The 26,909-nt window shown below is 39.4% G+C and overlaps 2 protein-coding genes and 1 long non-coding RNA gene across 5 annotated transcripts; 2 read left to right on the top strand and 1 right to left on the bottom strand.

Annotated features, from left to right (window-relative positions):
• The first annotated feature begins 6,113 nt into the window (after nt 1–6,113).
• Nucleotides 6,114–6,929, top strand: LOC122039721. The gene is made up of 2 exons (XR_006128347.1): nt 6,114–6,471; nt 6,573–6,929. It is a non-coding gene; the product is annotated as an uncharacterized LOC122039721 (long non-coding RNA).
• Nucleotides 6,930–8,197: 1,268 nt separating this feature from the next.
• Nucleotides 8,198–9,248, bottom strand: LOC122039720 (zinc finger BED domain-containing protein RICESLEEPER 1-like). Its single transcript, XM_042599188.1, has 3 exons — nt 8,752–9,248; nt 8,363–8,675; nt 8,198–8,298 (listed from the first exon to the last, which is right to left on the bottom strand). The coding sequence occupies exons 1-3, from the start codon at nt 9,073–9,075 to the stop codon at nt 8,201–8,203; spliced, it is 735 nt and encodes a 244-aa protein (XP_042455122.1). The 5' UTR covers nt 9,076–9,248; the 3' UTR covers nt 8,198–8,200.
• A 7,227-nt stretch (nt 9,249–16,475) lies between these two features.
• Nucleotides 16,476–25,612, top strand: LOC122041257. Of its 3 annotated transcripts, none has more exons than XM_042600892.1 (11): nt 16,476–16,934; nt 17,070–17,140; nt 17,227–17,325; nt 22,715–22,913; nt 23,099–23,133; nt 23,216–23,318; nt 23,405–23,465; nt 23,576–23,634; nt 24,453–24,502; nt 25,072–25,157; nt 25,229–25,612. In XM_042600892.1, exons 3-8 carry the CDS (start codon nt 17,266–17,268, stop codon nt 23,580–23,582), a joined length of 465 nt encoding a protein of 154 aa, XP_042456826.1. In that variant the 5' UTR covers nt 16,476–16,934; nt 17,070–17,140; nt 17,227–17,265; the 3' UTR covers nt 23,583–23,634; nt 24,453–24,502; nt 25,072–25,157; nt 25,229–25,612. The 3 variants fall into 3 exon arrangements, with proteins under 3 accessions (XP_042456826.1, XP_042456824.1, XP_042456825.1); XM_042600890.1 differs by having other exon boundaries at nt 17,070–17,152; XM_042600891.1 differs by having other exon boundaries at nt 17,018–17,152.
• Nucleotides 25,613–26,909: the final 1,297 nt, after the last annotated feature.

Here is a 26,909-nt window from a genome sequence, read left to right as displayed (position 1 = left end):
TAAAAGTGAGTCTTGTGCTCACGCCCAACGATCTTTTAGGTCGGTATCTCCAGACTCTCGCCCTAGTGTGAGTTATAAGTGAGCTCTGTTCTCACGCCCAACGACCTTTCAGGTCGACTCCCATGCGAGAATTAAAAGTGAGCCTTGTACTCACGCCCAACGACCTTTTAGGTCGGTAGTCCCAGACTCTCGCCCCAGTGCGAGTTATAAGTGAGCTCTGTTCTCACGCCCAACGACCTTTCAGGTCGACTCCCATGCAAGAATTAAAAGTGAGCCTTGTGCTCACGCCTAACGACCTTTTAGGTCGGTATCTCCAGACTTTCGCCCCAGTGCGAGTTATAAGTGAGCTCTGTTCTCACGCCCAACGACCTTTCAGGTCGGCTCCCATGCGAGAATTAAAAGTGAGCCTTGTGCTCACGCCCAACGACCTTTCAGGTCGGCTCCCATGCGAGAATTAAAAGTCAGCCTTGTGCTCACGCCCAACGACCTTTTAGGTCGGTATCTCCAGACTCTCGCCCCAGTGTGAGTTATAAGTGAGTTCTGTTCTCACACCCAACGACCTTTCAGGTCGGCTCCCATGCGAGAATTAAAAGTGAGCCTTGTGCTCACGCCCAACGACCTTTTAGGTCGGTATCTCTAGACTCTCGCCCCAGTGTGAGTTATAAGTGAGTTATGTTCTCACGCCCAACGACCTTTCAGGTCGGCTCCCATGCGAGAATTAAAAGTGAGCCTTGTGCTCACGCCCAACGACCTTTTAGGTCGGTATCTCCAGACTCTCGCCCCAGTGCGAGTTATAAGTGAGCTCTGTGCTCACGCCCAACGACCTTTTAGGTCGGTAGTCCCAGACTCTCGCCCCAGTGCGAGTTATAAGTGAGCTCTGTTCTCACGCCCAACGACCTTTCAGGTCGGCTCCCATGCAAGAATTAAAAGTGAGCCTTGTGCTCACGCCCAACGACCTTTTAGGTCGGTAGTCCCAGACTCTCGCCCCAGTGCGAGTTATAAGTGAGCTCTGTTCTCACGCCCAACGACCTTTCAGGTCGGCTCCCATGCGAGAATTAAAAGTGAGCCTTGCGTTCACGCCCAACGACCTTTTAGGTCGGTATCTCCAGACTCTCGCCCCAGTGTGAGTTATAAGTGAGCTATGTTCTCACGCCCAACGACCTTTCAGGTCGGCTCCCATGCGAGAATCAAAAGTGAGCTCTGTCCTCACGCCCAACGACCTTTTAGGTCGACCCCCATGCGGGAATCAAAAATCATCTCCCCTGCGAAAATCATAAGCGAACTCGGCGCCCATGCTTAACTACCTTTCAGATGGATATGCCTCACGATGAGCGAAACATCTCCCAATAATTAGGTTAACTACATCTGGTCTTGTTGTAGTTCCTGTTGGTGCGGCTAGCACTAACGATTTAACCTAGGTTTTGATGAATGACAAATAGGTTAAGTTAGTCTTGTTGTTGTCTGACACTTTGATCGAGTGTGCAGGAGAAGTCCAGCTACGTCGACGGGCTGACCGGATAACTGGCGAGAAGTCCAAGCGGGTCGACGGGCTGACCGGACGCTTGGCGAGAAGTCCAGACGGGTCGACGGGCTGACCGGACGTCTGGCAGGTAAGTGAGGTAAGTCACTGGAGGGGAGTGACTGTGAGGACGCGTTCCCGGGAAGGGGACATTAGGCGTCGATCCGGCTTAGATCCATTTCGGATGTCTAAGTCGAGATCGTGATTAGATTCCGGTCTCGGAAAGACGGAATCTAAGTCATACTCTCTTTATCCATCTGTTGAACTTTAACTGTGCTAACAATTTGTTTTACAGGATGTATATTTGCCTCGGACTAACTTTGTTTTGTAGGAAAAAGGAGTCTTTCTGGAACAAGGTGGTCTGGGCGCCCGGAGGGGATCCGGGCGCCCGGAGGGGATCCGGGCGCCCGGAGGTCCGGGCGCCCGGAAGGCGAATTTTATCCAGCCAAGTCGTCGCCACGTGAAGCATCTTGGTTTGAGCAGTTACGTCACACTCCAGGCGCCCGGAAGGGATCTAGGCGCCCGGAACAGCATATAAAAGAAGCCTCAGGCAGGAGCTTCAGAAATCAATTTTTTTTTTTACTGAGAACTCTTCTACTGCTGGTCTTGCTGCTCGACGTTCAAGTGCGACGTCAACAACGCTCCGACAAAAGTGCTCCTCCGGTGTTTATTTAATTTTTTCTTTGTCGGTATTGCTTTATTATTACTAGCATTTCCTGTACTTATTCTGTAATCTTATTTCGACTTGTTAGTGATTGCCCAACGAAAGTGGTCAAGGACCACAGGCCTTCGAGTAGGAGTCGTCACAGGCTCCGAACGAAGTAAAAACATCTGTGTCTACTTTATTTTTCCGCTGCGTTTATACTCGTCTTTTTCGAATCGATATTCACCCCCCCCCCTCTATCGAATCTAACGGTCCTACAGTTCCTTTATGCAAATTGCAAATATGCAGCAAATATGCAAGGTACGGAGTACGGGAGGCCTTCCACTCTACCCGTAAAGCATCAATATTAACTGCGGAATCAGGTTTTGCACGTTCATTGCAGTTTTAATTTTCAAGCACTATGTTGGTTTTATTATCCAAAATTCATACATAAAAAGGAGTCATGATGCAACTCTTGGGCTCTTACATATGGCCCAGTTTCTAAAAATGCTTGCTAGATGAAAATTGAGCAGGAAAGACTATGCCGGAAAAGGACAGATATACAAGTACAGCAGCACAGTTCAATAAGCAGGCGATACAGCTAAGGCTACAAGAGGGAACGTTTTGCGGCAAAGGAGCCACTGAGACAACTATGGCCTGAACTAGTTTTAACTCGGGGAAAGGATTGGTCATGGAGAATGAGCACTGCCATGTGAAGAAATGTCTGGGGACTCAGGAGCCTCTGGGGTGTTCAAGGCTCGAGCCAGCTGTGCGTGTAAGGATCTGATGACTGTTTGCTGCTGAGCGATCGTGTGTTGCTTATCGTCGAGACACGCACGGAGGAGAGATAGCTCCATTTCATGCTCTTGCTGCAAACGTTCTTGAAGACTAAGTTGGCGCTGCAGGCTAGCCTGACATTCCTCTTTCCTCGCCTTCTCAGCATGCACGCAAGACTTCGCGAGACGATACTGGGCTTCCATGGAGTGCAGGGCAGCTAGCTGACGAGCTCGATCCTTGGATACGTGCTCCAATTCACGTTCTTTCTCAGCAAGTTGTAAGGTGAGCTGATCTATCCGCATTTGGGAAGGTGGTTGATCAACCTCCTCAGAAAAAGGAGAATGCATCGCGTGGGGAAGAAGCTGGTGGAGCGCGGGTTAGCAAAAGAAAGTGGGAAGGCGTGACAGAAGAAGGATAGAATAAAGAAGTGACCGTAAGGCTCTTTATAAAGAGGATGGGTAGCCAAGTCAAAGTAACTACGTGGGCACGGTACCCCAAGCGACTGGCAAAGCAATTAAGGAGGCATGACATCCCCGGTGACACGACATAAAGGTTGGTGTGTGAGGCAGGAAGCAGAGCGCGCAGAGGTGTGGTAAGACACAGAGATAGGCTGAGGTCATAGAGATATGCTGAGGTGACGGAGATATACTGAGATCTTAGAGATGTGCTGAGGTCTAGTCAGTCAGACTGTCGTCCTCCTTCAACTAGACTTGTGAGGGAGGCTTGTGATACGGTTGGCAATGGAGGGGCCCAAGAGGAAAGGGTGAGAAGGGTCAAGGCCATATAGCGGTCAAAAGTCAAGAGGACGTGGCGGTCAAAAGTCAAGAGGACGTGGCGGTCAATAGTCAAGGTGACTCGGCAGTCAATAGTCAAGCTGACTAGGCAGTCAGAGGCAAGCATATGGGGTAGTCAGAGGTCAGGCAGACTTGTCGATCAAGGGGGCAAAGTAGTTGAAAGACAAAGGGAGACGACAGGCAGAACACTGGGCACAGGTCGGGATCGGCAGAGCTGGGCAGAGGCAGCTCGATCTACATGCTTACGGTCGAGGGCCAGCAAATACTCACAGGTCGGGATTGGCAGAGCTGGGTAGAGGCAGCTCGATCTACAGGCCTGCGATTCGAAGGCCCGGAAGTGCAAGTCACAAATCACAGATCGGAATCGGCAGAGCTGGGTAGAGGCAGCTCGATCTACAGGCCTGCGATTCTAAGGCCCGGAAGTGCAAGTCACAAATCACAGGTCGGAAGCGGCAGAGCTGTGTAAAGACAACCCGATCTACAGGCTTATGGTCGAGCGCCAAGAAATACAGGGTACAGAGTACAGACCGTGATCGACAGGGTTGTTCAGGGTTAGCCTGACTGACAAGTAATGCTTAGAGGCGGGATCTGGTCGAGGGGTGTGAGGTAGATGCAGACCGCGATAAATAGGATGAGCTAAGCTGTGCAGGAGTCGGAGGATCACAATTGTCCGTCAAGGGTAATCATTGCATACCAGTGAGATGTACGAAGGTGGAGGTTCCTAAACGAAAAGATGCCCTCATAACCAATAGTAGCCTGACAGATGTCCTTTGCTACAAGACAAAACCCATGTGTAAAGGCGGAGGTTCCTAAACAAGAAGATGCCTTCACGACCAATAGCAGCACGACAGGTGTCCGGGATACACGACAAAGCCCAGCGTCTAACGTTTTCGGAGAGGGTTGCAGGTTCAGGAAGCGAGGCGGGTGCATAAAAAGGAGGGGATTCCTCGTACGCGGGTACGCTCTCTCGTCACTTTTTCCACAACTTTTCATTTTCAGTCATTTTTTTCGGCTCTCTGCTTTTTCTGGGGAAAAAGGACCTGACTTGAGCGTCGGAGGGCCTGATCCGGGGACTTTTTCCCTGGGTTCTGGTCTCTAACGTGAGGAGGGAGATCGTCTGAGTGTGTGCAGGATCCTGCATCATCGTCAGCCGCCCGTAGGAGCCGAATCACCCACGACTTTCCGTCAATAACCAGGCCGTCGCGACCAGCCTTCGTCCGACTCAGCTTTCAGACAGGATCAGACTCATTTATAATCAAGTCGAGCTCGAGCTTTATTAACGAATATATTCATGACTCATGAGGTTATTTGAGCTTTTATCGAGCATAAACGAGCTTAATAAATATAAATTATAAATTTAAATATTTATTAAAAATTAAATTATATATTTAGATAAAATTATAGTATTCTTATTAATATTTATAATTTTATTCTAATAAATAAATTTAATATATTTGTCTATATGTTTCATAAGTAGAGTGTAAAATCTATAAATTCAATATCAAAACTATTTTTTTTATTTAAAAGTTGATTCATGAGTTTACCGAACATGTTCACGAGCTAACGAGCCAAATATTGTGAAGCTTGAGCTTGGTTTGTTTATCTTAACGAGCTTCATTAAACAAGCTTAAGCAAGCTTTTATCGAATCGAGTAGAAGACGCACTTAAGCGAGCTTCCTTGTGTTAATTTATCTTTATTGCCATGTAAAAGATAAGGGCACTTATTGCTACTACTAGTAGAAGACGCAAAATAATTCAAAATATTTAGATTATAGCATCAATGGTGAACATGTTCAGTGTTGTATATGTTATGTGGTACCGATTATTGTTGCTACATTTGCATATTATAAGACCTCCACTTTAGGTCAAAGAAGAAAAAAGACTTGAGAGAATGAATTGAGTGTTTAGACTCATTGAGGAATCTGATATTGCTTGTATTCCTGATAAATTTGGTATCACATGTTACAATTTCTTATAACCACCGTCCTTTTTATTTATTACTTTTAATGATTTAATATTATTATATGCTATAGGGGTGTCAATTCGGGTGGGTTGGGTGGGTTCGGGTTGGGTTGAAAATCAATTTTTTTAAAAATCACCCAACCCGAACCCGACCCGAACCCGACTCGAACCCGACTCTAACCCGAAACCTATAAACCCGAACCCGAACCCGTTCCAACCCGGACAACCCGCCAACCCGCCAACCCGATTTTATTTTTAATTATTTTTTTATTTTTTTTATCAGTCTCAAAAAAATAAAAGCATGAATCTCAGTTGATGGTATCTAGGTAATGCTTAGTTCCACTAACTTTAATGTTTAGTTGATGGTATCCAGTTGATGGTATCCTTCTCACACGGTCACACCCAAATACCCAATGCCATTGTTATTGCAGAAGAAGATATTTGATGTTCTCTACAGGATAGCAGACATTCCTTTCTTGAAACCATACTAGATAAAAATCATTGTATGTTCTATTATCTATAAGATTTTCCTATTTATATTCCTATCTTAAATCCAGATTAGTCCTTTCACATTTGATGACTGGTTTTGGTCTTTTGGAGCAGGATGTTATTGAGAAGGTAGACTGGTAGAGAAACAACCTACCGTCACCATTGCCCATTGGGCATTGGAGTTCTGCTGTTCTGGTGTCCACGGTAGTGGTATTTGCCAGTTGCCACTGCCATAGTTTGATTCTCTGATAGTCAGGATTCTCTTTGGTAGCAAAAAGAAACCTCAGGTGAGTCGTTGAGAGGCTTCAATCTGGCTTGAATCTAACTAGTTGATGTTCTATCTTTAGATATATCTGGGCGTTGACTTCCTAAACCTTGCATTTTACAGAGACAAGTCTCGGCACCGTCTGCTTCCAAAACCAAGTCAGCCGAAACTGTTGGGAATGATTCTCCAGGCACTAATGAAGAGAAAGAAGAGAATGTAAAAGTTGATGATGCATCTAGTCCTCGAGCTCGGAAATCTAGAAGGAGACCTGAGGTAGCAAGCTCTTCAAATTTTGTGAGATGTTCACAGTACAGATATGCGTTGCGTTGTTAGGCTTTCCAGTGGCGGCTGAAGCGCACATTTGCCTCCTTCCAATTAAAAGTTAGCTTTACAATTTGTCCTTGAATTTGTGGACTAGAAATCTGTGGCTTATATAATTTCTTGTAATTTGCTTCTTTGAACAATTATTTTTAGAGTTAACATAGCTTCTTGTAATTTTATAGTTAGTATAACATAAATGATAGTTGAAGATAATAATTTGCAGGAGACCAGAACCATACTTTATCAGCATGAATCTCATTTGCATAATCAAAACCATCAAAGCCAACTAATTTCCTAAACAGCTAAACAACCTAAACTTGTACTCTCGATGCTTTGACTAGGAGCAAATGGATGACCACCCATGCCCATATTCATTTAGTTATCCTTATAGTTAAAATCAAACGTAACTTAACCATACTATACACACAAGTAGCATGCATAGTTCTTATACTGTTATTCATAAGGAAATCTATTTAAAGTTGAAGCCGAGTTTACACAAACTATGCATATGGACTATGGAGTAATGGAAGAACAACATGCAGTAGTGGAAGAACACCCTTATCAACACCAATTCCTATGCTTTCAAATTTGACCCAAAGTTCTGGCTAATTTTAAGGAAACGCACACCACATCAACACCGATTCATCACCTTCCAATTCAATCCAGAAATTCAAAACCAAAGCTATCTCAAGAATCTGGAACACAACAACCATCCATTCACCATCTGCCATTCGATTCAAAAAAAAAACTCACAACTCACTTAGTCTTGACTCTTAAAGAACCCAAGCAGGGCATTATCATGAAAAGAACAACGCATAATCTACCAAAAATTTCATCTCAGAAATACAAAACTAGCATGATTAAACACCCATCCGTGAACTCATAACAAAAATTCCCTAAATCAACTCTGATTTGCCAAACCCACAAGGTTGCAGCAAGCACACATTGGATTCGTTACCAAGAAAAACATCACAGAATCAAATTTGTATTACCTTCTAAGAAGATCTACTTGCTCATGGACGGGAAAAGGCCAATGACTCACCAAGGCAATGGCTATGATGGCAGCCATTTCCATCACCCATGAAAAGGGGTTCCACATGAAACCCAAAAAATAACTTTTAAGGCAATCCAAAAGGATTAAAGGTTAATACAACTATATTATCTATACAAGTAAACGATCCTATAGAGTCCAGAGTCTATACAAGAAAATTTATGATATCAATACAAAATAAAAAAACTTTCAAGCTTCACAAAATAACTTTCAGTTTCAAGCTCCACTTTTCCATTGTTTTACACCTCCTTTGTACCGAGTCAAACCTTGAAACAAGCCAACAAGGTATGAAATAAACAAATTAAAATCTAAAAGATTTTTAAAAACCTATACTTAATAAACTTAAATGGTTTAATCAACTTACTTTTCATTAGAATCATCAATCATGTGTTGCAGTAGGTTTTGATCCAGTATCCTCATTTGTGAATAAATTCATAATATTTTCAGTCAAATCATTCAACCCCACCTCAGTAGTTTCTACAAAAACAAATATTAGTAAAACAAATAACTTTAAAATGAAAATAAAAAAAAATCTACTTACCTTTCCCTCCAGCTAACCAATCTCTACAACAAACTAATGCCTCAACAACATCAGGCTTCATTGCACTGCGATATTGGTCAAGTATCCTACCACCGGTGCTAAAAGCCGATTCAGAAGCAACTGTAGAAATTGGAACACTCAAGATATCTCTAGCCATTTGTGCAAGGTCAGGATACCTAAATTGGTGAGCTTTCCAAAACCCGAGAACATCCAATTTTGTTATTCTATCAATTGTTGGTTCTTCCAAATATAGCTCTAATTGACTCTTTTGAGCTCTGCCAATGAATTCTAAACTTTGAAAAGTGTCAAATTCCTATAGCATAAATGAAATGTATTAGTAACAAGTAGTAAAAAATAGTGAGGAAATGCAAAAAAAATATCAACAGTACCTTCAAAACATCCATGCATCCGCTGCCTAAATTTAGAGCAAGAGAAGCATTATCATCAATGGCACTATGAGAGCTCGAAGATGCACTGCTAGTACTTACCTTGGAAGCAATTCCCATGTGCATATATTCCTCAAACAAAGAAACCAATTTGGATCTTACAAGACTTAATTCATTACTACCATGTCCATATAACTTGTTGTAACAAAACTCAACAAATTGCATCTTGAACCTTGGATCAACTATCACGGCAATGGCAAACAAAATGTTATAATCCTTCCAGTACTTATCAAATTTATGAAACATCCGATTGGCCATTGATCTCATGAAATCATCAGAGCTTTGCAAGGCTTGACTTATTGTCAACTGAACCGTAAAGATGCGAGGAAAGTAAAGGTTGGCAGTAGGATATTTCACTCCAGAAAACAAAGTTGTTGTCTCATAGAAAACCTCAAGGAATTTGAATATTTTTTCAACTTGTCTCCACTCATCAACCGATGGACAATGTGTGAAATTAGTATCAACCAATATCAAATGATTAAAAGCACGCCGATAATACATGGCACTAGAAAGCATCAAATATGTAGAATTCCATCTAGTAGGAACATCTTGCCTTTGTGATTTCTTAGAATCAAGTGAAGTTTGGGTAACCGATTCTATAAACTTTTACTTTCTCACTTGACTGCCTTTCACATACTTTACACATTCACGAATTTTATCAATAGAACTATCAATTCTTTTCAAACCTTCTTGCACAATTAAATTGAGAATGTGTGCACAACAACGAACCTGCAAAAACTCGCCACCACTCACTAATGAACAATTTAAACCAAGTTGATCCCTTAAAAGGCCAACAAACACATCATTTGCAACCGCATTGTCTAATGTAATTGTGAAAACCTTTCTCTGAATTCCCCAAACATTGAATAAATAATTAATTTTATCACACAATGCAATACCAGAGTGAGGTGGAGGCATGTAAGAGAAGTTAATTATCCTTTTTTGTAAAACCCAATTAGAATCAATGAAATGTACTGTCAAGCATATATAACCATCAGTGGCAATAGAAGTCCACAAATCAGAAGTGAAACAAATTTTTCCAGGGCATGAATGCATTTCTTGAGCTATTCTATTGCATTCATTTTTATGCATCTTGAGAATATCAGTCCTTACGGTGTTTCTAGTGAAATAATTTACTTGAGGTTCCAAATACGTAAAAATAGATCTAATTGCCTCATATTCCACAAACTAAAATGGTAAATCATGCTTCACAATTGCTAAGATTAACAACTCTCTAAATCTTTCTTGGTTAAACCTTTGTGACCTAATGGCAAGACTTTTATCACCTTGTTCTAACAATGCTTGAGCAATATCACTAGTTTTCTGTTTCAGACATTGATTAAGGATATGACGTCGGAGATTACCTGTACCCATGCTACTTTCCGCTTTGTATGTAATCCCACAAGCTTTACATTTGCAACGCAAATCTTCTCCCTCTATTTTAGGAAGTATCTCAAAATATTGCCACCACTTTGATTTCAAGACTCTCTTCCGTTTGCTACTTCCGGAGGCCTTGCCTTGTGAAGACATTTCTTCATCTACATTTAAATCCCTCGTAGTTGTAGATACAGCTGGTGCACCCTCCGGTTCCTCCTCCTCACTATCCTCCTCTTGATCGAGATCAATAGGTTGAGAAGCCATGTTGTTGATGACGATGTTGGGGAAATAGAAGAGAATCGTGAACCCCCTTCCTTCGACTGCCTGAACCCTGTCGATTGTCGCGGATTTGCGGACGAGGGCCAATCACGGTCGCGTTGGCGATCACGACGAAGTATAGGACGGCGCCGGTGGTAGAGAAGAGGAGGAGGAGGAGGAGGAGGGTGGTGCTGGTCCCGGACTCACAATGTCGCCTGCCTCCTATCGCCTAAAGCCCTAAACTCCCGAGTCCCGATTCTCCCGAAGTTTCGAACCGAAGCTGTGGCTGCGAATCTGCGATTCTGGCATTCTGCGAACGTGCGAAGTCCTAATTAAAAGTTTAAAACATTAAATACAAAAAAAAAAGATTGGTCTAGTGGGTTCGGGTTGGTTCGGGTGGGTTCGGGTTTATGGGTGACCTGATTCTTAATTCAGGTCAACCCGGGTTGACCTGAACCCAACCCAACCTGGAAAAAAAAAATCGGGTCAGATTTCGGGTTCAACCCAATCTGACCCTAATCCTAAAATCCCAACCCTAACCCAATATTTTTCGTGTCGACTCGGGTCGGGTTATCGGGTCGAGTTCATTTTTGACACCCCTAATATGCTAGGATGGAGTAAGATCAAAGAATTCGAGGATGTGGGAAAAATAAATGCTTCTAGATAGAGAATGAGTCCAAGTATTAATTGCAATTCTTCAAGATATGGCTTGTGATCCTTCATGGAAGATAGATGGTGGTTTTAAAAGCAATTACATGGTTACGATGCATAGGAGAATGCTAAGCAAGATCCCTACTCTTACAAAACAAGTTACACCTCATCTTGAGTCAAAAATCAAGTGATTAAAGATAATATTTCATATTATAATGACATGTATAGGCAAAGTGGATGTCAATGGAAAGATGTGGAGAAAAAAGTAGCATGTGAAAAGTAATTGTTTGATAGCTACTGTCAAGTAATTTTGTATATTTGTGTCCGAAATTTTTTACTCTCTCAAATCTTTCATTTCATATTTCCTTAAACTTTTTCAATCATGTATAATTTCTATTTTGTATACTCACAAAGAGGCAAAAGGAATGTGAGATTTCAAATTTTCATATTTGAATCTATAAGTACCCCTGGTTAGTTTTGATATGATCAACAGAGTTAAATTAGATTCTAAGGTTTTGATCATATGTGTCAAAGTGTACAGGGACTTAGGAACATAAAGTCTAGTGGAAGATGCAATGACCAAGATGGATGACACGGGAAGTGAGTCGATGGGCTCAGTGCATCTAAGGGATGAGGAGCTACAGAAGAGTACATCGGCGGATGAGAAGGACATGTGCGATGCTTCTGAGTGATAAGAAGTTGGGGAGGTAGACTGCTTGAGGAGAAGGCCAAAGTTGGATTCGGGTGAGCTCAACTTTGAACGGCCGAAGAATCATCCAAGTGACTAGACGAGTCAACTTCTGAGTTGACTGGGTCCAGGCACTCGGACTCCAGGCACCTAGACTGTTCCTCCATATTAGCAAGTCATTTGTCGAAGAGGATTAACACTGAGTCCATGTCAGCCGACTCCATGCACCCGAACCAAATCTAGTGCTCGGGAAGGCTTGATCCATTGGAAAGAAGTCATTGTAGAGTGGATCGAGTCGACCGAGTCCATGCTCTCGAACTGAGTCCAGGTGCCCGGGAAGTGTTATGTCAGCAAATGACTAGTTACGAGTAGTAACCTATAAATAGAGCTTTGGTGCTTGAAGTACAACACAACAATCATTGTACTTGAATTTCTTTTCTATTTTCAAGTATGTATTGTCAACATCTATAAGAGGTTACTCTACATGCTCAAAGGAGATAATTTTAGTAGAGCTTTAAAATATCTTAGATTAACAACCATTTAGGTCGTAACTAAGTAAATCCTTAGCCTTCTTACTTTCTTTTATATTATTATTTTTATGTTAATTATATCTATTAACTAATATTTGTGTCCGTGCTAAGTTCTATAGTGAGAAAATGGTTAACTTTATTTTTAGGGTAATTCAACCCCCTCTAGTTGGCTGAACTGAACTAAAACGTGGTATCAAAGTCTAACCGATTCAGAATGACTAACCATCAACTAAAGCAACAAGAGGATGGTTGGATCGAGCATTTACCCACCAAAGTTCTAAGGAGATTTTGCAATTTGGAAAAAGAAAATGAAGGCATTCTTTAAAATTGATTTTGAAATTCTTATACCTATTAAATATGATTTTGTAGTACCCAAAGATTATAACAGAGATGAAAAGGAAGAGCACCTCTGGAATAAGAAAGAGTAGAGCAACTTCGTAGCCAACGACAAAGTAAAGTTCCATTTGTTGAGCGTACTTCCACCTCAAGAAGTCAATCGGATTGGCACCTACGACTTTGTAAAAGATCTCTGGGAGAAGTTTCTGTAACTACATGAAGGAACCTCAGAGGCTAAACTTACAAGACGAGACTTGCTCCGGAACCAACTCAATAACCTCTGGATGGAAAAGGAAGATACAGTAGCTCATCTACAAGCAAGGATTAAAGAGCTGATCACTGAACTCATGAACTTCAGAGAATTGGTAATAAATCAGAATTTGCTAAGGTATGCATTAAATGTGTTCCTGAGAACACTGAAATGGACGTCTATAGTAGACTCCTACTATATTTCCAAGGACCTCGAGGTAAGTAGTTTAGAAAATTTATTCTATACTTTTGAATTACATGAGTTTCGATGTACATGACAAAGAAAAGAGCCAACTCATGGTTTAGCACTATAAGCCAATAAGATCCAGCTGGATTCAAATCATTGCTTTATGAAGACAAAGAAGCTTTTATGGTAAGGAAGTTTTCAAAGTTCTTTAAGTCTTATAACTTTGATAAGAAACATGCAATAAAGCTACTTCGAAGTAAAAGGAAAGTTCGATGCTACAACTGTCAAGGAAAAGAGCATATCAAAGACTACTGTCCAAAATTGAAAAGCAAGACAACAGAAAAAGGTAAAGGACCATGACAAGCACAAGAACCTAAAAGCTACGTGGGATGAAACATAGTCAGAATCCGAAGTCAAAGCATATGCCGGACTTGCATTAATGGAAAGTCACCAAGAAGAAGAAAACAATGAAAGCTCGTCCGAGATGAGCATCGAGAGTATCGATAAAAGGGAAAGTTAAATTACAAATTTGACACGGTAAGTGAGGTACGTAACCTCTCTCGATCAACTTTATGTTATAGTAAAAATGTTATCTAGATCTTTATGTAAACTACGAACCAAGTATGTGAATTTAAAAAAGATAACATTGAATTAAAAATTAACTTAGCTAATACATGGCCATTAGAACATTTTGATAAAATTCAAATTAAAAAATTAAAACTGAAAGTTCAAAAAGAATTATACATGCTAAAATTTGAATGTTTCATCAAATTCATATTTTAGAGGATATTTAAGGAATCAAATGGGCCAAATTATAAAAGTGTTTAGAAATAATATTTCAAAATAAATTCTTATAAATCTAGTAGAAAGAAATTTATTTTAAATTATTAAATCATGCTTAGCCTGTTAAATTAATTTTATATGCTTGCTTAAATTTATTTTAGTTTAATTTTTACATTGTTAGCAAAATTAATTATTTAGTAAATCTCATGTTTATATTTTCTATTGAATTTTTTTCTTGAAAAATGAAGATATTATCTACTAACAAAAAAAAAATCTTTACTATTATATTATTTTTTTAAAAAAAAATATTTCTAAAAATGAATTTTAACAATTAAAAATATTTCAAAAATTGATTTTTAAATCTTAATTTTTATGTGATAATGAATTATATTTTCTGTTAGATTAAAAAATTTTGAGATTGCTCTTATATAATTTTTATGATTTTTTAATAAAATAATATAATTTTAATATTTAAAAATTTTTATAAATTAATTTTGAGAAACTTGATTTTTCAATTAAAGACCGTTATAGTTTGAATGTTTAGAAAAACTAGCAGAATTTGTAGAAGTCAAAATCTAATTTTAAGTATTTATATTTGAAAATAACTATTCTGTTTAAAAATTATTTATTCTAGATAAAAGAAAATTATTTTGTTTGTGAAAATTTTTCTTATGGTTCGAATATTAGATGTGTGCAGTGTGCTTGGACGTGTGCAATTAATGCACAGATTGTCAAGTGAATGACACACGTTGCCGAGAGAGTTGACAAGTGGGGTTCACTTTCTCCCTATAAGAGCGTCCAAGCAAATCAAAGGGAGGCGGGAGTACATTCACAGAAATAAAGGATTTGATTTGTGAAATCGTCGAAAAGTGTTAGTCTCCGTAACCTTCTCGCATATGGCAAGAGGTGACTTCCTCCATCTGGTGTTTTCTCCGTCCATAGGTCCCAAGATCTTTCGTAGCTAGCACAAGGTATGGGATTTACTATTTATTTTCATTCTATTTTCATCAATGGTATCAGAGCATTAGAATAAAAGAAATCCTGGACGAAGAAAAATCATAAATTTATCATGTTGTCCACACACATCGCAAGGTGTTGAACAACACTACGAGATTCGTGGCCAGAGGGTAGCCATGAGAGGCCGATGACAGAGTCACAAGTCTGCAATCGTGTTGCTCACCGAGACAAGAAATTGCGACAGTATACGATTTCCACAGGGCTTGCCTCGAAGGAGAACACTGGCGACGGTGTTCCGTGGTTGTATCAGCTTTTGTAGCCGGTGAGCACCAATGACTGCATTGGGAGGTCGACATTCGACAGTCCCTTTGGTTGCCGCATTTGACATCCGCTCTGGCCACCGCACTCGTCGCGGCATAGGCATGGAATAAGTGATGGACATACTGTGCGAAGAGTAGATAATGAAGAAACTATCTTAATTGATTAATCGATTAAATTATTTTAATCGGTTAAAATAATCGCGTTTAATCGATTAAAAAGCTTCTTTGTAGATCCGTGAGAAGAAGTTTGATTTAAAAAAACAAAAAAAAAGGAAACGTGAGATTTGATTCTCACGGGAAAAAAAACAAATGGAAGGAATTTTTTTTTCTCCCCATGCATGTTGCTCATTGGTAGTAGAAGGTTTTTTTAAAAAAATTTTTTTTAAAAAACTAGTTAGGTTCAAATTAACATGGATTTGAATTAGATTGGTCTAGTCAGATCCGTTTCAATTTAATTGGATTTAGATCAAATATGAACAAATGATCAGACCTAATTTAATTAATTACATTAGATTTATTCAAATATGTTAAACTTAAATCAATGGATATTGATTTGATTAAACGAACTAGAATTTGATCAATAAGTTTGAGATGAGCCGAAATGAGTTTAAATTAAATAATAATGTAACAGCACATAGGTAAAAATCTCAATTCAATTAAATTAGTTCTAATGAGGATAACGGTCTGACCTCAGGATCTAGATTCCAAATCGACCGATCCAATTGGTCAGTCGACTTAGACTCCTAAAAATTGAAAAGAATTATTTTTCTTAATTTATAATATTGGTTCTATGGTTGTATAAATTGAATTAAGCTGATTTTATACTTATTTGTCAGCTTTGTATTGATTTATTTAATTTCAATATTTTAGATAGCACAGACGATTATCACATTGGTTCATCGCGAAGTGCAACAGAACTAGCTCGAGGAGAACATTCAGGAGATAGTATAACTCTGTTTTGGAGTCGACAAACATGTTGAACGGCTTGATGAACTATTTTAGAAACTTGAGCGAGAAGAGTTTTCAGTCCTTGACAATTATAGAATTTGGGTTTTGATGCGTTCAATGTCAGAATATCCTAAGGTTATAGTAGACTATGTTTAGGGCCATCATGTAAAATACTAAAAAATGACAAATAATGATAAGGTAATTTTCCGGAATTTTTAGAAATTTTTCGAGAATTTTTCGGAGCTCGTAGGGACAAATTTACGGGGATGAAAACAGAGCTCGGGAAAGCCTGTTTAGGCTACCTATTTAAGCGAGGAAAAAATTTATTTCTTTTCCTTTTTTATTTTATTTTCTTTTATTTTTTTTTCCCCGTTTCATTTTCCCCCGAATGCCTTAATCAACTCGCGAGCCTTCTTCTCCTCTCACGCGGCAGTTCCTTCTTCCGATTCATCTCCCCTCTTCTTCTTCTCTTCCTCTGCCGGCACAAACCACACGCGGCAGTTCTTCCCTTCTTCCAGTCTCCACTTCTCTTCTTCTGCTTCGCCGACAGCCGCCCTTCACTATGCCCTAGTTCTTCCTTTTTCATGCCGAGCCGTGGGCCTTCTCCACCCGACGCGAAGCATCTCAACGCCGCCGACCCTGCCCGTGCCCTAACGCCGACACCTCCTGGCACAGTCAACGCCGTCCCTCTCCCTCTCACGGCCTTACTCCATTTGCCACTCGCTATTCCCGGTGACCATCGAGACAGACGCCAAGCCGTGGGATCGATTACCATCCGCTAGCCGCCGGTGACCTCTGCCGCTACCCTTGGATGTCAACCTGTGCCTAGCCGGAACTTGGAGGTAAGTGTTTACCTAGGTTATTATTTGGGCTTAGATCTTCTTCTATGTTCACTATTCTTCCTCTATGTTACACCGTGCCCTAGGTCTTTTCCCTTGGCATTGACTCTTCTGGTGTTAAATTTTTCCCCTGATCAGATTGCCCCTTTGTCTTTGCCACTGTTTGAGGTCACGGGATTGGAGAAGACGATCAGGAAGGTCTTGCTGGGGTATTTGATTGGGTAGACAGCAGCTCCATACTATTCCTGGTCTCTGTATTGTATTGATTACTAATTAGGCATTGGATCCATGCTAGGTACTTGATTTGGGGGCATTCGTTGGGTGCTCAGCAGGTATGGATGTTTTCTATGAAGCTGGAATCGTGAGCAGTGTTAGCCAGAACTGTTATATTAAGGTAAGGTGTAAGGGAATTTGATACTATTGGTTAAGTGTGAATTGGGTTTATGTTTATGTGTTGATTAGCGTTTTACCTAATTTTAGGGTTAGAGGTTTTATTTAGCTATATATATGATTGTAGCTAAATAAAATATATTTATATTCGTGACATAGGACTTTGACACGAGACGAGTATCTCGGAGTCAGATTTGGATCATTTTATCGGAGGCGGGTACTTTTGACTTATGTCATTTGATATACATAGTAATGAATTTAACAAATAGCAAAGATTATGTTTCTTATTTGTTTCGGTTAATCACTACTCAATATCTGTTACATGCTTGGTTGATTGCTTGTTTTATATCTCATACTATTCCTTACCTGCTTATACATGCTTATAGGGGTAGTGCTATACCATGTTTCATCATGTTCAGGACCTAGATCTGATACCTTACCTGATCTGTGTACCCTTGATATGATTTATTTGCTATGGTGCACATTGTATATGTATATAGATTGATTCAGTATATTACCATACTTAGTGTCATGCACCATTCGCATGATTGCATACTGTGTGATAGGATTGCTCCATTATTGTCGAGCACATCGCCAGTTTCATCACTGTTCGGTGCTCCGTTGTGACGCTTATGGATAGCGTGACGCAGCGTGGTAGCACGTCAGTTTGCTCTTTCGGTGCTCCGTTGGTCCGCTCATGGGTAGTGTGACGTAGCGTGTAGCACGTTAGGGATCCCTCCTCGTCATAGTGTACCGGGAGATGAGAGCATTGCGCTCCCCCATTTATGATTTGGGGTAGGAGTATGTGTGTACTCCGACAACATCCCGTCCTCTCGGTCACTCATCAGGAGTAGTGATGCAGAGTGCACGGTCGTCACAGCCCTACCCACTTGGTCCCACTTCTGTTGTGAGTTGGCTGACTAGCGTTAGGGGTGACCATGACATTGGCATCATATGCATGATGCATTTTATTGCTTGAGTTTGTGTTTGCTGCATTTATATGCTGCATATTGTTTGGGTGTCTATGATTGACATGCATACAGGATTTCTATACCTCTCGGACTGTTTGTCCTTATACCCAGGTCCTGGTTAGTACGGTTTTCTCCTGTTTACTTCAGTTGCATTTTATCCTTCTTATATTAGGAGACTGTACGCATGATTAGTGCTAGATGTTAATTCCTCACTATGTATATCAATTGTACCTGCTGAGCGTTGGACTCACCCCGCCTCCATTGTGGATATTTTTCAGGTTGATGCTGTCAGGAGAGAGTTCTAGTTGCTAGTCCCCTGCAGACCACGAAAATGCTGGATGATATTTTAGTTTTATTATTTTGATTATGTCCGACTTATTCTGGTTTTGATACTATGGATTTTTGATACTATGGATCTGGTATGAATGTATGTGTCGATGGTTTTGGTGTTTGGATATGTTTTACTACATGTCTGCCTGGACGGCAGAAGAGGTAAGTTGATCTTATTGTCGGATTTGACCTTTACGAGTGTAGTTGAGTAGGGTTGTTTTTGAGTCCTATTTCTATTTCAGTTTGTTATCTATTAAACTGCGTGGAATGTCTGTGTGTTATGTTTTATTATTGTTATTATTCCAGCCGCATGTGGCTGAGGTATATAGTGTTTGTAGAAAGTTTCAGATTGTCCGCCGTACAGGGGAGATGTTGTCGAAATATCTTCGGACAGGGACTCCTCCGGGGCGTGACAATTTAGTGGTATCAGAGCTTAAGTTTTATGATCGTTGTTTTCGTATTTTGGATATTTGGGATAACCTGATACCAATTTATATGGTATCAGAGCGCCAAAGTTTGGCGATACTTGTTGGGTTTCCGTGTGTTGGATTTTCGAGATTTATCTGATACAAATTTATTGGTATCAGAGCAGGGTGTGATACCTGTTTTTAGTATTCTGGATATTATGTGCTAGCCTAAGTTTGCGAGTCAAATTGGGTATTTTCGGATTTTTACGTATTTTGGTTATGTTCATGTTTAGGAATTTCGTTTCGGATTTGTACGAATTTCCGATGATTTTCTCGTTCGGAGTTACGAGGTCATAAAAGGGGGATTGGGCAGCGACGGAACATCTCCAGACGGTTGAAAGGTAAAATGTTAATTTTATAAATTTTGGTACCTGTACTAATACAGGGTAGCAGAAGGGAGACAAGATTGCTTGGGATTTTATCATTTGTGCATAGTACTATCTGGAAGGTGCTCTTTGGAAGGTAGCCATATATTCTGATCTCTTAAAATTCCTTGACTTGTTTAGTAATGTGAAACCCCTATGGAATGCCCATTTAATTCCTTATTTAAAGGGTAGTTCTAAAAGCACCATGATTTTATGCTCATAGTACTGGGATAGTCCTTCATTGTGCAATGATTTGTTTTCAATTGACCTATAGGTTGTTTCATGCACAAGGACATTAGGGACTTGACGTCAATAACAGGCTGGGTATTGAAGATAAATTAAGATACTGAAATAGGTTATGGAAATATAGGAAACAACGATATAAATCACTGCTATGAACAACTATGCCATTCATTGTTGCATAACAAGTATTGAATTTTTAAATCTTCCTATCTGTTTTGCCATGTGTGCTATATGGTTGGTGGATATGGTCCTAGGACCTTTGCTTAGACTACTTTTAGTTATACTGAACTGAACAACAGACATAGTGAAGATTCTCAATGGATGGCAATGACTTGTTGACCCTTACCTATGAGCAATCATAGTTAAGGAAGAGTTGAGCAGTGAGATCCATGAGACAGGAAGAATGGACAAATTAATTAACGTCCAAATTTTAACATGGTTGAATTTAAAAAAAAAAATGGTCCAAACCAATTAAGCCAACTCCACCACCTGTTCTCAAGAATCAACGTAATTTAACCCCTACGAATTAAATAAATTATATTAACCTGACCCATTCTCATGCTAAATAAACTCAATAACAAAAGGATCTGAAGCAATTTGATTGACACAATATTGGGTTGATATACGATTGGAGCAGAGAATGATAAAACAAGAGGTGTCGTGATGCACTCTAGTGCCACTTGAGAATAATTTGTAATAGTTGTCATTGACAAATTCTTACCAGTAGTGTTGTTGGCCGGCCATATTATCTATCATAATTGATTTTGGTTAATAAAAGTTACCATACCAATAGTATTTAATGCCATAGTTATAATTGAGATGAATGTTTAGTTATAAATTAAGCTTACGAGTAGAATATGAGTATTGGTCTTTTTCTTGGTACTCCAATCATAATCAGTGATAATATTGGCTTTTAAAAGAAAATACTTATTTCTTGAGTTGAACTTTATAGTTATCCAATCTTGATCTAATGGAGTGCCAACATGATCCTTGCTCTTGTCCGTTGCTTATCTGTGTAGTCTTCCACGATTAATGTGTATCATTTCTTGTCTATTGCTCTATTAGATTGTTACATCCAGCTGGTGTGCCATGCCCATGGCTTTGCCTATAACCTTCTGCAAGAGTTCTCTATTTTCAGATTCGTTCAGACTCTCTGAACTCTAATTATCAAAAAGTGTTATCATCTACAAATTGCATTATTATAAGTTTCTGTCCATGCCATAAAGATGCCCTCAATGGCAGTGCTGTGCCAACTTTAAATGAAATTCCTTTAGTTCAAGGAACTATAATAAAAGAGCAATGGTGATAATGGATTCTTTTTCCGAGGTCACTGACCATAACTACAGTAGAGCATATAAACACAATGGATTTTTGTCTAGCCATGGATTTTGAGAATGTTGATAAGGGCATGCCAATTAATGTTGACAATGGTCTAGTTGACGTGGTCGGTTAGTCTAATCATTTTGACAATCTTACGATTCCTTAGACATTCACTAAGGTCCTTGTGTGGCTGTGACTAGAGAAGAAACTTACTGAATTGAAGAGGTCTGGACCAATTAATGGCATCTTCATCAAGGTTTTAGAGACTAGTACATAAAGACTCCATCCCTTGACTTCCCTTCTTAACTTTCTATTTGCAATACACCAACTGGTTGTCGCAGAGCTCACATACCAAATTCTTCCATATGCAGTGCTACTCCACCTTTATGAAACTGGTTGAGCTAACCAATTTGTTTTATAATTTGAATGATTTGGTTCAGATTTACCTCTCTTTTGTGAGTGATCTGATAAGGCATAATTTTAAGCATGACATTTGATGAATTCCTGGTTGATCATAAACATGTCGAACTTCACAAAACCAAGTTCGGGTGGGTAGCAAATTTAAGGAATTATTAGATCTAGACTTTGGCAACATGATACTCATGGTTGATTTATTAGTATTGGAAATGGTCGATTTTGATATTATTTTTGGCATGGACTGTTTATCAGCATATCATGCCACTGTTGATTGTCAGACGAGGGTGGTCACATTCCGGCCATTATGAGTTTTGGATGCTCTAGCGGTATTTTTGGATTGTTGTGGTGGAGCGTTGCTCCCACATATTACGGACCCACATATGTGATATTTCTTGTGATGGAGCGTTGCTCTCACACTGGTGGATCTATTCTTTGGTGATTTGTATTGTTGGTTATTATATTTCAGACTTATTGTCAGGGATCTTATGGTTAGAAATGTTTGTGATACGGACATTATGTGTCATGATTTTACCATTAGGGTTTGGGAAGCCTTAGATGTTTTCAGAGACTTGATGATTTGGGTATTCCCAGGATGTTTGGATCGGTTTCCATTGTCCGTGTTAACGATGTTGTGATCTATTTCGGATCCACGGTGAGTCACGCACATCATCTTTGCATAGTTCTAGAGATGTTTCGATGGAAACGTCTAGATGTGAAGATCAATAGTGCGTATTTTGATTGTCTTCTGTGAGATGTTTGAGACACACGGTCACCAGTAGGAGAATACCGTGGTTCCTCAGAAGATCGAGGCTGTCACCAGTTGGGAGCAGCCGAAGTCAGTTCAGGAGATCCGCAGTTTTCTGGGATTGGCCGGATATTACCGACGTTTTGTCGAGGGTTTCTCGCGTATTGCTATGCCGCTGACACGTCTTACCAGGAAAGGCGTGAAGTTCACATGGTCCGAGGATTGCGAGACCAGCTTTCAGGAGCTGAAGCAGAGATTGGTGTCGGCTCCAGTTTTGGTTTTACCTTCTGGAGAGGATGGATTTGTACTCTACACCGACGCGTCTCTTCAGGGTTTGGGCGCTGTTCTGATGCAGCACGACAGAGTAGTCTCTTATGCTTCCCGTTAGCTGAAGGAGCATGAGAAGAACTATCCAGTTCATAACCTGGAGTTATCCGCTATCATATATGCTCTGAAGTTTTGGCGGCATCATTTATACAGTATTACATTTGAGATTCTCACTGATCATAAGAGTCTCAAATATATTTTTACTCAGAAGGAGCTTAATCTCCGACAGAGGAGATGGATGGAGTTCCTGAAGGACTACGATTGTACCATTAGCTATCACCCGGGGAGAGCTAATGTGGTTGCCGATACGCTTAGCAGGAAGTCCGGCATACTGCTCTATACATTCTTCTTGTTCAGTTGGAATCACTTCTCTTGCCAAATCAATGAGACACTAATCAAAGAAACAGGTAGATGGACGGATGCTGACCCTTTATTTACTACTTTCTATTCTCCTTCAATCTTTTCTATAATTAAAACAGCCGATGCAATGGTGTCAACTGGACTTGCGAAGCTTGGATATCAATACGTCAACATCGGTTAGTCTCTCACCAGTTGTTTAACTTCCTTTTGATTGTTTGTAATTTATTTGCAGATGATTGTTGGGCTGAGCACGACCGCGACTCCCAGGTTCATCATACTGATGTCTTTCTTTAGTTTTTGTCTACAGAAACCACAATAAGCATGAACTGTAACTCTGTAATGTATTCAGGGATACCTAGTGGCCAACAGAAGAACATTTCCATCAGGAATCAAAGCTCTTGCAGATTATGTGCACAGCAAGGGGCTTAAGCTTGCATTTACTCAGATGCAGGGTGAGTATGATGGAGTATTATTCGTTTCTGTAAAAAGCCAACACATTTACTCAGCTTTGTGGTTTCTACATATACCGAACGTGTAGCTCTGAGATGCCTGGTTCACTGGGGTATGAGAAGAAAAATGCTGAAACTTTTGCTGCATGGGTAAGCTATTTTAGCAATATGTGTATCTTGGACTTGATATTTCTTTTTTTATATATATAATATTGCATAATGGAAAAGCAATTTTCACTAAATAATATCTTTTGGGTCAGGGAATAGATTACCTCAAGTATGACAACTGCAACAATGGAGATTTGAAACCCATGGAGAGGTAGATTTGTATAGATTACCTATCAGAAAAACTTTTTCTATTATGATGTTACTTATAAGCAATTCATGTTTACAAAGATTTCATGATGAAGATTACTTAAATGATTATTTGTATTATATGCAGTACTGGATAAACTTGAATTGGTTTGGACCTTTTGATGTGATTAACAATTCAATTTTAATTATTGTTCATATTTTCCTGTGTTTGTAAGAATTCCATTGTAATGCTTATTCCTATTTTTCTACATTTGGATCCTCTGTATGAGTATGTTTTCCTTCGTAAATCAGTAGTCTTAACTCTTATCAGTTCACTTCTATTAATCTCTTGTTAATTCTTTGGTACTTTTTCATATTATCCGATTTTCTAAGAAGACTAACAGTTTTATTTTGTAGAAGAATAGGACACATTGCACATTGCTGGCAGATTGTTCTAATAGAAGTTGCATAACACCTAGTTTTCTGTAAGTCATATGCATGTCTCACCTTGGGTGTTGTTTCCCACAGTTCTAAAACACAACTGATTTACTTGATGTATTCATGAGAAGGAAAAATACAACTGTGTTAGAGTTGCAAAAGAATTACTAAAATTTGATGATGCTCTTGGCAGACTAACAACATGTGTGAACAATTGGAATACCACTGCTTTATATGTTAATAAATTTGAAGAAATATAACCACGGCTGGTTATACATAGTATAGTCTCATCTTTTGCTATTTGATGTTTTCCTTCAAATATGTCCTAAGCATTTATTTATTTCGGCTTTATATTATTTGTTTCATGGTAAATTAATCTTCTTGTCCATCTTGACATGTTTGCAGAGTGACTAAAAGTCTTGAAAAGAACACCATATGCACCATCAATCCCAGAGGTAATTTACATCTTCTCATGTTGATTAAGCGAAAACATTCAATTGTTCATATTTTTTGAATTTCTCTATCAGATCCATATTCAACAGTGAGCAGAGATGGTTAACAAGAATTAGACGATGATCAAACTTTTTTAGTTCACAAGTTAACTAAAAACAACTATTTTAAGTGAACTTCTTTCTTAAAATGCAGAGCTTGGTTTCCTTGAAAATCATGTTCCTTCTTGAACCATATTCAATTTGGCATGAGTCCTTATTTGATTAGTTGCGAACTATGAATTCGTGTGCTTTGTAGAATGCAATGTGAGATATGTTAATGTCATAGACAATATTCCATAGCTTTCTACTTATATTTCATTCTAACAACTCAAAATAACCTTTTAACAGATTCTGTTGATTCAATTGTTCATGTTCCTTGAACAATGCTTAATGTATATTTATTTATCAAGTGATGAAGAAGCTTATGACTAGTCTGTTTCACATATTTATTTTTTCCCAAGCCAAAGGTATATTATTATTATTATTAAAGTCATAAACGGTGTTCTTTCTATCTATTGTTCTTCATCAAGCAGAATGGACTGTAAGCATGTTTATGAGAAGGAACCAGTAATCCACTACATAAGCACAAAGAAACCACATCCTCGATGCCCAGTTGCAGGTAAGTGCCCTATTTATTGTAGTGAACTTTCGTTGTTGATCTTTTTGCTCATTACAGCTACATCCTATCAGGTTGCCCAAAAATTCTCCAAGTTGAACGGGTTGTATGCGGCGCCTTGCTTACAATAGAAATTGATGAAATACGTTTGGCATCAGCTACAAACATAAATTCAACAATGGTAGAAGATTTTATAGAAGTTGATTGAAAATGGCAACACTGCTCCCTGCAACTGTAAGCTTAATATAATTTTTCAAGGTGATTGAGCCCCTGTCGATGATTTTTCATCAGCCAATGCGATTTAGGCATCATAGTTAATTATCTTTTGATGTTGTAAGATGAATATTTGTGTAATTTGTGGATACGGACTTGATGTGTACAATATCTATTATCTTTTTATATTGTAAGAATAATATTATGTATTGGTAACATGGATATTTACTTGGTGTGTTTAGATACACCGATGTATAATAATATTAACTAAATTTTGTACTAATAAAATGTTGTATAATATCAAATTTTCACTATTTCGGAAATCGAATCGGCGTCGTTAAACAATATTGATATTACATCGGTTTTTCACCGCTGCTAAAATTGGTGTTATTAACATATAATATTACATCGGTTTTACATCGTTGATGAGACGGTGTCATTAAGTGATACTACACCGGTTAATAACCGATTCGAACACCGGTGTTGTTAAGTGATACTACACCAGTTTTAACCCGATGTCTAAAATGGCAGACCTTTTACATCGCCTTCATAGACATCGATCGAAAATGTAATAGACACCGGTGGAAAACCGATGTCTATGAGGGTTTTTGTTGTAGTGCTTTTTCTTCCATGCACGGTACGTCTCCTGATCCCGCCTTGCTTGAGGTGTATTACCCTCCCCGGGGTCTTGCATCTCGTGCTTCAGAACCTCGGTTAGTTCTTGATCCTCGAAGAGTAGCTGAATCTTCAGGTGCCAAATTTTATAATTATCACCATTCAGCTTCTCTCCCTTGATGAGATCAGTTACGACAGTCATTGATCCAGTCATAGTCTTTGTTACATATAATGAGAGACATTAGTGACATGTGATGCTTATTCTCATCTTTTTATGTACCCCATGAATTAATAAGTCTCAAATGGTTTGAATATAAACCCCAAAGCGAGCATATGAGTCAACAGACATCATACACCACAACCCGTGATCGCATCTTACCATCCAGACTTGGATTCAGGACACAAAAAATATCCACAATAGTCACATAAATATCATAGAAATCATTAGCATAGTCTGAATATTAAAACAGGAAGAAAAATCACTATCACTAGTGGCCGGAGAACCTCCCACGCGCTTGCATGCTCCGGCAAGACCTCGGGCCACGCGCCAAACGCGTAGTGGCCGCAACCACACACCTCCACGCGTAATGACCGGGACAATCGAGTCGTGAACTGGGTTAGGACGTGGATCCAGATTCGAGTTTGGATAGACCCGACTGGGGTCTGGGGTCTCTATGACCCGATAGCGAGAAAACTTATTCCCGGCCACTCCGATTTTATTTTTTCGACTGTTTTCATGATTTCTTCTTTCCTGACAATCCTAAATCGATTTTAGGAAGATTGAAGCCCTGGACTCAGCATTTCAAAATTTTCTCATGACCTTTTTCGACCGATTTCAATTTGTTAGCAAACGACAACCATTTCTTGCAATTGACATATGCATTTTATGCATCAGAGCATGTTGAACATTACTAGACTTTTGTATGC

Source organism: Zingiber officinale, chromosome 2A (genome assembly GCF_018446385.1).
Source record: "Zingiber officinale cultivar Zhangliang chromosome 2A, Zo_v1.1, whole genome shotgun sequence".
NCBI lineage: Eukaryota > Viridiplantae > Streptophyta > Magnoliopsida > Zingiberales > Zingiberaceae > Zingiber > Zingiber officinale.
This window is presented reverse-complemented; position numbering and strand designations above follow the sequence as displayed.

Bases quoted from the DNA above. Each gene is read 5' to 3' on its own strand.
- LOC122041257 (XM_042600892.1), top strand. From the start codon at position 17,266: ATGGATGTTTTCTATGAAGCTGGAATCGTGAGCAGTGTTAGCCAGAAC. The intron at 17,326-22,714 runs GTAAGGTGTAAG...ATTTTTACTCAG, and splicing joins GCCAGAACTGTTATATTAAG to AAGGAGCTTAATCTCCGACA. The intron at 22,914-23,098 runs GTAGATGGACGG...ATTTATTTGCAG, and splicing joins GACACTAATCAAAGAAACAG to ATGATTGTTGGGCTGAGCAC.
- LOC122039720 (XM_042599188.1), bottom strand. From the start codon at position 9,075: ATGAGATCAATGGCCAATCGGATGTTTCATAAATTTGATAAGTACTGG. The intron at 8,676-8,751 runs GTACTGTTGATA...TTTATGCTATAG, and splicing joins GATGCATGGATGTTTTGAAG to GAATTTGACACTTTTCAAAG. The intron at 8,299-8,362 runs GTAAGTAGATTT...TTGTTTTTGTAG, and splicing joins TTGGTTAGCTGGAGGGAAAG to AAACTACTGAGGTGGGGTTG.